At 40.2% G+C, this 10,815-nt stretch overlaps 1 protein-coding gene across 1 annotated transcript; it reads right to left on the reverse strand.

The window, feature by feature from the left end:
• Nucleotides 1–8,651: 8,651 nt before the first annotated feature.
• On the reverse strand, nucleotides 8,652–9,608 carry LOC103563886 (olfactory receptor 11A1-like). The gene has a single exon (XM_008539350.2). The coding sequence runs from the start codon at nucleotides 9,606–9,608 to the stop codon at nucleotides 8,652–8,654; it is 957 nt and encodes a 318-aa protein (XP_008537572.2).
• Nucleotides 9,609–10,815: the final 1,207 nt, after the last annotated feature.

The following is a 10,815-nucleotide window of genomic DNA, read 5'->3' on the forward strand; positions in this document are numbered from 1 at the left end:
GGTTAAAGTTGGAGTGGTGGTCGAAGCCCTTGTTGCACTCTGAACACTGATAAGGTTTGAGTGGGTCTGGAGGAGAAAGGGGCCTCCAGTGGCCATCAGTGGCAGTGCAGGGGATCACTTTCTTGCCCTCCGAGATGCGCCAGTAGAGAACCTTATCGGAAGGCTCTGGCACATGCTACATTCCATAAATACTTGCTAAATGAACAGAGCAAGCATTAGAAAACATGAGATCTGGATGTTAGGGCTGTGAGGTATTGACAGATGCATCTCTTTTAAAGAACTCAGAGATAGCTATAAGTTGCATATAAACCTAGCAGATGAGAAGCCACATGGGACAGCATGGGGACTGAAGCAGAATGACAATTCCAGGGTGAGAAAGTATACATGGCAAATACATTTGAGAGCAGGGACTGATGATGTGAACAACAAAAGACAAAAGGGTTCAGTTAGCAAAGTTGAATTTCCCCCAAATTAGCAATTGGATGAGTAGATTGGTAAGGGGATGTATGACAAAGGAAAACAAAATAAAGAGTAAGTTTGATTTCCCCCTCATCCAATCCCTTGCCCAAATATTGAAACCTTCCCTTCTGCTTCATTACTATACTTTGCACCCAGCCCTCTCACCTGCAGAAGAGACAGGATTAAGCCCCAGATCAGGAGGTCTCGGGGCTTGGAGAATACATGGCTCCTCACCTTGCTCCAGCTGTGACATCAGCTCAGGTTTAGGAAATAGGAATCCTATTGGATCAATGAGAAGATCAAAACTTTCTTGCTTAACTATCCACAGCTATTTTTCCCTGTAGTCTCTGTAGCATAACACTCTAAAAAACAAATTTCAGATAGTCATTCTTCAGCTTGTCTAATGCTTCCTTTTGAACTACCATCCTTCCACCTACTTACGTGTCCACTTCCCCTATATCCTACATACATGTGATCCATTTTACTCTCACAATTCTGGAATGGCTGTACATAGCCTGCAGAACGAAGTGTCACGGATGATTGAGGCTGGTTTCAAAGGTAGACTTGGGCCATGTAGTTCATTCAACTTGCCTAACACCGGTTTTTGTAACCACCCCCATCGTCTAATGTGATCCAAGCTAGCTAGGCAGACTGGTCTATTTACCATCATCAAGTAAGTCCAGCTCCCTTTCAGTGTTTGCTCTCATGCTTCTTCCTGCCTTGAATATCTTCCTTGCTTCTCCTCTCTCCATAGTTAATTATTTCTACTCATCTTACACCACCTCCATCCCCCATGAAGCCATCCTTGACCAACCGACTCCACATAACACTTGTTCTCTAGACCAGTGCTTCTCAACCTATCTATGGAGAAGGACCAGGGGTTTTTTTCATTCTTTTGGTCAATAAAATGAATCCACTCATCACAGGCTTGGATGCTGTAGCCATGTCAAATTGCTATAAAAGTTTCCAAATGCTTTCTCTTAATTTACATGTTTACCCATCACAAACTGGTAACAAACAGTTCACAGACAGGCACTGGTCCACAGATGATACTTGGAGTAGCACTGCTCTAGCACACTCATCTGACATGGAGCATACTCAGCCTTCTGTGTTGAACCAGTGGTTTTTCTGTATGGACCTCTAGTCTTGCCAGCCAGAAAGTAACCTCTAGGTGGCCAGAGGCCATGTCCTCTCCATGAATTCCCCACCCCAAACTGTAATGTGATGTGTGTAGGCTGCCAGATGGTAGACCACAGAGGATTATGGGGGAAGCTTGGGATTTGAAGTAAAGGAAAATGTGATGGAAATCAACTAGATCCTTTTATTATAACCTTGCTATCAATATAAGATAGAAAATACTGGACTGTTAAACCAAGGATCTGATTAAAGTTATATGACTCTAAGCTTCCTTGATCCACATAGCCTCAGCCCCCTCAGAGCACCCACTAAAAGTCATGCCCATAAAGGGAGTGAAATAACTCCCTGAAGACTGACTGACCTGAAGTCTCCATCTCCCCAATCAGGATCACGTCTCCCATTCCCAGGCCTTTTTATTTTACACAGCCCATGAGTGTAGCTGGATTTCCCATCATATCCCATCAGGCTATTTCGGAGCCAAAAATGTGTATGTAATAAAAAGGTAATGGTGAGAAAAGAGTGTTACACGCATTTGGGTGAGAGTAGAGGTTGACCACTTCATGGAAGGGAGTGAGAGAGAGAGAAACGGGAAGAAAGTGTGGAGAAGAAATGGGAAAAGAAGAAATAAGCAGGAGGAAGAAAATAATGGAGGAAAGGAGGGGAGAAAGGAGATATAAGCAAAAAGGATAAAAAAGATTAGTGGTAAAGAAAAGGGAAATATGAGTGAAAGCCATCCCTGTTTTGTAAGAGAGCTAGTGACAATCTGTTTCTGCTAATGAATCTGTGGGCTCTGCTCTGAGAGACCAAGGTTACTAAGCCTCCCAAAGATTTTCCTGATAATGGTCCTGACATGGCTTTCTGAATATCTTTAACAAGTTAAGGAATATTGCTGCTTTAAAAGAGTCTAGATTTCTAGACAGAGTTATATGGAGCTATTATTTATTGTTCTAACTACCCCCAAACCTTCGGTTTCCAGAAAGTTATTTGAGTGTGATACTGACCAAAAACATACTTCATTATCAGACCACTCCAACACTGATCAGTATCCCCTGATTTGGGGTCAGGCATCAGTGGGGATGCTCTCAGTGAGCAGGGCTGGAAATCATGTACAGCTAATGAAGAATTCTGAAAAAGTGTTGATTAGTGTTTGCCTTCTAACACTAATACTATGGAAATTTGATCATCTATTGCCATCACTGCTGCCATTTTGAAAACCATTGCCATTTCTATCAATGGTTTAATAATGAAGATCCTCACATTTAGCTTTATTATAGCTGATATTATCATTGTTGTCATCAGAGTCACCATACAAATTACCATCTTCACTACTATCCCTATCAATACCACCAATACCTTCACCATAAATAAGAGAGTGGAAATTTGTTTTATGTGGACTTTCCCCTTTTAATTCTCATTTTTCAGATTTTTTTTGTTAAATATTGGCACCTGAGCTGACTTCTGTTGCCGATCTTCTTTTTTTTTCATTTTTCTTCTTCTTCTCCCCAAAGCCCCTCAGTACACGGTTGTATATTCCAGTTGTAAGTCCTTCTAGTTCTGCTATGTGGGACGCTCCTCAGCATGGGTTGATGAGTGGTGCCATGTCCATGCCCAGAATTGGAACTGACGAAACCCAGCTGCTGAAGCAGAGCTCACAGGCTTAACCATTTGGCCATGGGGCTGGCCCCACAGGAGTTTTTTATATTTGTGCTATGATTGAGAATTTCTGGGGAGGTTCTGATACCTGTGGTTGAGAATTGGAAAACAGTTAAAAGTAGGAGGATTTTTAAAATACTCGGTTTTATAATGGAACAAAAAAATATTTCCTTGTGTTTTATTTACTAATTTTCTCAAAATTAAAATGGTCTATGCATCACTCAATGAATTGATTCTTCTTTCAGATATAGATTGTCACAGGGCAATGCAGAGAAAGAATTTATTGCATTGCATTATAAAGACAATGAACTCTAACTAGTTCAGTCACTGTGACATGTCCTGTTTGTCTTTCTATACATATATCATACATTATGTCAAAGCAATGACTATGTATTGTGTTTACTTGGACCACTTCCTACAGTTTATGCTATTGTACATTGTACATTATATGGTTGGATTAAATACCTGATGATTAATTCTATTCAAGAGAACTATATGGTTGGATTAGATAGAGCTCTGACTTAGTAAGAGGACCCCTGAGACTCTCAGATTGGATTCTCTGCTCAGCATCTGCATCTGACCTATGCACAGCCCAGACTGTCTTGCTGGATCATTTAGAAGTTAATGCTTTCTTTCCAATTCTAATCTAACGAGTTCATACAGCACGTGTTCAGAAAATTATTTTCAAATGAATGATTACAGTAGCCTTTCTTTATCTGCAGTTGCACTTTCTGCGGTTTAATTTACCCCCAGTCAACCACAGTTCAAAAATAATAAATGGATAAGAAACAATCCAGAAATAAACAATTCCTAAGTTTTAAATTATACGCTGTTCCCACTCCATCCCACCCAGGACATCAATCATCCCTTTGTCCAGCGTATCCACACTGTATACGCTACCCTAAGTACAATACATACAATAAGACATTTTGAGAGAGACAGAGACCACATTCACATAATTTTTATTACAGTATATTATTGTAATTGTTCTAATTTATTATTAGTTGTTGTTAATCTCTCACGGTGCCTAATTTATAAATTAAACTTTATCATAGGTATGTATGTATAGGAAAAACATAACATATATAGGGTTCAGTACTATCCATGCTATCAGGCATCCACTGGGGGGCCTTGGAACGTATCCCCTGTGGACAAGGTGGACTTCTATATGGACTGGATAATCCAAGGTGATATTTCCCCAGGTCCCAGAAGCAGTCTCTCCTATTCCCCAGGATCCAGTGAATATAAACGTTTTTCTCTTTCTCCGAATGTCCATCCTTCAGCTGGATACTGGATGCCATTCACAATGGTGTGTCTAAGGGAAGCAAGCCTCTGTGTGTTGTAGAGGTGAGCAACAGAGGTCAAAATTCCAATAAGCGGTCAGGAACCTAGTGACAGTAACAATAATCTAGGGCATCAGTAGCAGGTTAAGATGTAATACCAAGTTCATTCAGTGCCTTATTAGAAGATATATTATAGGATTCTTGAGGACAGGAACTGAAGCCCAAATTTAACTGGCCTGGGAATAACAAGTGGAGATAAGGGAAATCAAATGGATACAAAGATTTTCCCCATAAAAACTGGTTTCTGAGAAGGAACACAAGAACTCTCTTTCTGGAGTCTTTAGGGTGAGAATTGTTGTAAATACAGATGTTTAACTGATGTTAATAGTATATAACACCTTGACCTAGGGCACGATAAGACAGACATGTGTTTTGAATATACATATATGTTTACATATGTATACACACACACACACACACACACACATACATGGCCATGCATCTTGTGACTTTGGCTAGTATTTATAAAGTATCACAGTAGCGACCTGGGGTTTTGGAACAAGGACTTGAAAATAACTATCACTAAGTACTTCTCATACCTGTCCACCATCGTCACCAACACAATTATCCCCACTCATTTTTCTCATCATCATTCAATATAATTTAATCCAATTCTGAAAGTATATATGGAGCACCTACCATAAGGAAGGAGTTGTGAGAAGTATTAAAGAGGATGATCAGCCTTCACCAAAGAAAAACTTAGATGAACTTCTTATAATAAGTCTAATAAGGCATTTGCCATCAGAAAACCATTTTTCAAAATATGAAACACGTCTACTTCTGGACATGATCGACTAACTGGTACTGGACTCTCCTCCATCATAAATAACTATAAAACAAGACAAAATATATGGGTCAATTGTTCAGGCAGTGGACAGCAGGTAATGCATGACTGTGATCCCTGAAAGAGAAACTCACAAGGTGAGACATAATCACCCAGGTCTCTACCTGGGGACAACTTTCTGACTATAGCCAAAAGAAATGAATTTCAAGCACAGAATCATGGTGTTGGAGAAGGTCATTGAGAGGACGTGACTGCTGTTTGATTCACCAGCTGGACCCGGGCAATTAGACAGGGCAACCCCTATCCCTGTAATGTACATTCCGACCGCTGTTGTGTCCACACTAGGAGCTGTCAAGGACACAGCCTGGAGAGAGTAATGTGTTGTTGAGACCGTCGGGACTATGTACATGAATGAACCCCATTAGGCCTCTATATAAGCTTTTACGATTCTGGCAGGTGGGTGTGGACTTCACTTGTTTTGTGGATACCCAAGATAAGCCTCATACGTAGATTCTGATGCTTATTAAAACTGCCACCTGCCAATGTGGAGTGGTCTGCCTCTTTCATTGGTCTCTCTTTGTCCCCTGTGTACAAGGGCCAGTTTTGAATTTTACCTAGAAAACTCCTGAGGTAGTGAGTCAACAGATGGGCAATCCCATTGATCTGAGAAAGCAGAACTCAAAGTTTGGGGCACCTAAGCACTGAAAATTGTAGGATAGGACATCAGAGGGGAGAGATCTCTCTGTGTAGTGGAGACCCAAGATACATTTGAAGGTGGGGAGGGGTCTGTGAGCTGTGACTGATAGTCAGATTGCACATATAAAGGGAAAGACCATTTGAGACTTCAGAGAGAAGCTGCTACAGGATTGAAATGAAACAGACCCTAGAAGTAGACCAGGGCTGAGGAAGAGAGGTACCAGGAAAGGGTGTTGTCCTGGCTCTGCTAAAGTGGGGAAATTCCATTAACACCTCATTAATAGCCCTGTCATCAACCAGACACAAAGTCCAAGCCTTAAGAGTAATAACCACATCCTTGAGTAAGGCCTCCTCTTGACCTGGCCTAACACAGCCTAAAGCCAAGCCCTATGTCCACCAGGAAGAGAGAGTTTGGACGGTGAGTCATGTCATGCTAGAGAGGCTTCCAAAGCACCTTGCATTTTCCACAAATCCATATTACAAAGGATAAAACCAAGCTTATTCAAGTTCAAGATGACCTTCCAAGATTTGAAATGTCTGCTAGAAAAACACTATTTCTATTGCATCATCTCACCAGGCACACAATATTTGCTTGTCCCACTATTAGTGATGTTATTTATATTATTGACCAGTGGATTCAAGTGGCATCAGTCTGATCCATCTACTATTCTGTTCCTAATCAACCTTTCACCTAATATTTTTAGCATCCATGATGAAAGTTGATGATTAATGCAACTTTAGAATACTCTGTTAAAAAGATAACAAAGATCTAATCAAGCTTCTAACTCGACATCAGTTTTGTGGTGTGTCTGACAATTAGCATTTTTTGTTATAATGTAAGTGCGTGGTATTTGCTTTTGATTTCCAAAGCATCCATTTCAAAGACACCCATCTTGAAACATATATCCAACTACACAACTAGATAAAAAGGCAGGCCATCCCACCCATTAAGTTCCTCTTTTAGAATGCCCTGGGTGACCTAGATAACTGACTGTGTAAGTGGCCTGGCTATTGGCTATTCCCTTCTCAAGCTTTAATTCCCACTCTTATGTTTTAAATTCTCCAACAAAGAGTGAACCCACAATATCCTAGGCCCCTCATCCTCAGCCCCAATAAAGGGAGAGCCCCAGGTACATGCTCTCTCTCTACCCAAAACCTCTCTGCATGCTCCAGACATCCCACATACCCCCCAGGAAATGAGTAATAAACCTTGTTTTTTCATAGTCCCCTGATGTGTGTAGCTGAGGTGCATCTTGCAATCATAATAATAACCACAAGGGCCAATCCAGCCATAACATTGTCTTGGGTCAGAGGAATATCTGTGGGGGCTCACCACAAGAAGTGCCAGCCCAGGTGAGTGCCCCAGGCATTCCCAGCTATAGCATCACTATCAATAGGCTGAGATGGACAGAAAATAAGTTTATAACAAATACAAGACCCGGAATAGAAGTTAAACAAAACCATAAATAAGCAATAAGTTTAATTTAGAATATGGAACATTCTACAGGACAGATAACCAGATTTCTTCAATAACTCAATGATGTGAAAAAAAAAGAGGGGAAGAGGACTACTCTGAAGTAAGGCACTAAGAAACATAACAAGATACATTACGTGAACGCTGTTTGCATCGTAATTTTAAGAATATACTGAAAGATAATTGGAGAAATTTGAACATGGCTTATATATTATATGACATTGAGGAAACATTGTTAATTGTCTTAAGTATCATAATGGCAGGATTGGCATGTTTTTTAAAATGTCTTTATCAGTCAGAGAATATACTAAATACTTGCCTATGGAATATATACTTACACAACTAACACATTTGGAATTTGCTCTAAAAATAGGAGCTATGGGTAGTTGAAACTGGAATGGCAAATGTTGGTATTGAAGCCAGATGGTGGCTACCTGGGGGTTTATATAGTCTCTCTACTTTTGAGTATGCTTGAAATTTTATACGAAAGTTAAAAATAAATAAATAGAATGAATTCAGTTTTAAATTTTTTTAATATGCATATCCTTAGACTTGGCAATTCAATTCCTAAGAATTTATTATATGAATGTCTGGATATAAACTATGTTTGTTTGGTGAATGAATTGAATGCAACACAAAATTCCCACAATAGCAGATCATTTAAATAAATCATGTTTAACTATACTAAAAAGCCCAGAAGAATAAATTAGTACATACTTCTTGAAATAGAAAGATAATCAAGACATAATATTCAGTGGAAAGCCAGATTACAAACGTCCATAAATGAGCGAGTATATGTTTATGCATACACACACACACAATACAAGTAGCCAATATTTCTAGGTTTGCTTTATGTTCCTATTTTTATCTATTTTCTATAATTATATCCATTGCCTGTTTAATAAAAAAATAATAAAAGATAAAAGTAAGTTTTTTGGTTGGCAGTTGAAAATTGTTGCTCTTAATCCCCATTTTAGAATAACAACAGAACATTTCACAGAGGGAAGCATCAGAATAGAATGAAGTTATTTCTCCCCAACCTATCCTGCAGACATCCCGAAGGAGATAGGCAAAGTCCAAATAAAATCCTCACCACCATCCTCCTTCAATTAAGTGTTTCAGTTTGCTTAATGTATAGAAGCCTCCGTAGTGCCTGATGAACTTCCTTATTCCTCAGGGTATAGATCACAGGATTGAAGAGAGGGGTGAACACAGTGTAGAGTAGACCAAAAACCTTGGAGAGCATCTGGGAGTTGACAGCAGAAGGTGCAATGTACAAGACGATAAGAGTTCCGTAGAATGTGGACACTACTGATATGTGAGAGGAGCATGTGGAGAAAGCCTTTCGCCTACTGGCCCCAGCAGGAACTCTCAGCACAGCTACCACAATCCGTGCATAAGATGTGAGAATCAGTCCAAAGGGAACAGTGAGGCAGACCACAGAGAGAATGAATGTTGTCAACTGGGCTATGCTGGGATCTGAGCAAGCCAAGCCCATCAAAGGCGTGAAGTCGCAGTAAAAATGGTCAATGTGATTGGGGCCACAGAATCTCAGCTGGGCCATCAGGGTCACAACCAATCCATCTACTATGAAGCCAGAGAGCCAGGATATGACCACCAGCCCCAAGCACCATCTGGGTCTCATTAAGAGTGGGTAGCGGAGTGGGTAGCAGATTGCCAGGTAGCGATCATATGCCATGACAGCCAGCAGGAAGCATTCAGCTGTGGCTAGAGAACCAAAGATAAAGAACTGGAGCAAGCAACCAGCCACAGAGATGGCTGCCTCCCACAAAAAGCCCTCCAACATTTTTGGCACCACTGTGGAGGTATAGAGGATCTCCAGGAAGGACAGATTAACCAGGAAGAAATACATGGGTGTGTGGAGTCTTGGGGAGCTAACCACTGCCACAATGATTAGCATATTCCCTATGATGATGGAGGTGTAGATGAGAGCGAACACAATAAAGAAAAGGAGATGCAGCTCAGCTACGTCAGAGAAACCAAGGAGGACAAATTCAGTGATAGTTTGGTTTCTTATGGAGACAATTTCCATGAGGATCATCCAAGTTTCTGCCTGGCAGTTATTAAGGGAGAAATTTTAGTGCAGCACTGTATCTTCTACACCAAGCCTGAGATAAGTAGGGCTACAATGAAAAGGGCAAAAGTGAGTTTCCAAAACAAGTCACTTACACAAGTTGTCATCTGTCCCTTTTTTAGTTGCTTACTCCTTCTCCAACTCCTCTCCTTCCCTGCATTCCTTAATTGTGCATGTTCTTGAAGGCTCAAAAGAGTTTATTCAAACTCACAATTTCAGTCTTCAGAGACCTGTACCCTATTAGATCAATCTGATATCTCTATGATATAATAAATCCCATCCTCCTAATCTGTATATAGCCTTCCTCATGTGCAACTGTGTAATATCCTCCCAATGCCTGCTAGTCATGTCCCGTCTTCAACTCAAAATCAGCATGATCAAAAACAAAAACAAACTCCTGTATCTTCCCCAACCACAACCAACTCCACTGTGAGTGGCTTGAAAATTCTGCCTTGATTCCCAAACTCACTATATCATAGTCATCTTTGTCTTGATATCTTCTCTCATTCCCCATCCTCTAATCGGTGAAATCTCATCAACATTTCCTTGGAAAATTCTTGTATATTCCCTCCTCACTAACCCACCATTCATCTCACAACCTCTTCACAACTATCTTAGCACAGTTACCTTCTGTGCAGCCTTCTGGTCTCTAGTTTTCTCACTCCTTTATCAAAATAGTCTTCTTTAAAAAATAGTTTAATCAAATTATTCAAGATTTTATAGTGGAAATGTGATAAAGGATAATATCTGGGAAAGTGTAAGTACTGTGGAATCAGAGAGATGCCAAACCCAGACTGGGGGTGGAAGAGAGTGTGAGAATCCAAGAAAAGGAAGGCTTCTTAAAGAATGTAGTTTCTGCATAAGTTTCATAGGGTGGGTAAGAGTTGACCAGGCAAAGGACAGGAGAGTAGGCAGAATATTCCAGGCAGGAGAGATATATATGAAAGCAAAGTCGTGTAATTCAACTTTTAAAAATTGAAAAAGGGGTCTGTGTACCTGCAGGAAAGATCTCATGTGCTGTCCATAGGGACGCCTGTGTTTATACCGAGACATGAGAATACATCAAATGTTGAAGACCACAGGGAAAAGCTACAGAAAAAAAACAGAGATATATATGGATTTTTTTCATGTGTATGTATATACACACCAAATCTTCACAATTTTATTTTCTATA

The sequence above is a fragment of the Equus przewalskii genome, chromosome 19 (assembly GCF_037783145.1).
Source record: "Equus przewalskii isolate Varuska chromosome 19, EquPr2, whole genome shotgun sequence".
Lineage (NCBI taxonomy): Eukaryota > Metazoa > Chordata > Mammalia > Perissodactyla > Equidae > Equus > Equus przewalskii.

What these genes read in the sequence shown, in the direction of transcription:
- LOC103563886 (XM_008539350.2), bottom strand. Translation starts at nt 9,608, where the DNA reads ATGATCCTCATGGAAATTGTCTCCATAAGAAACCAAACTATCACTGAA.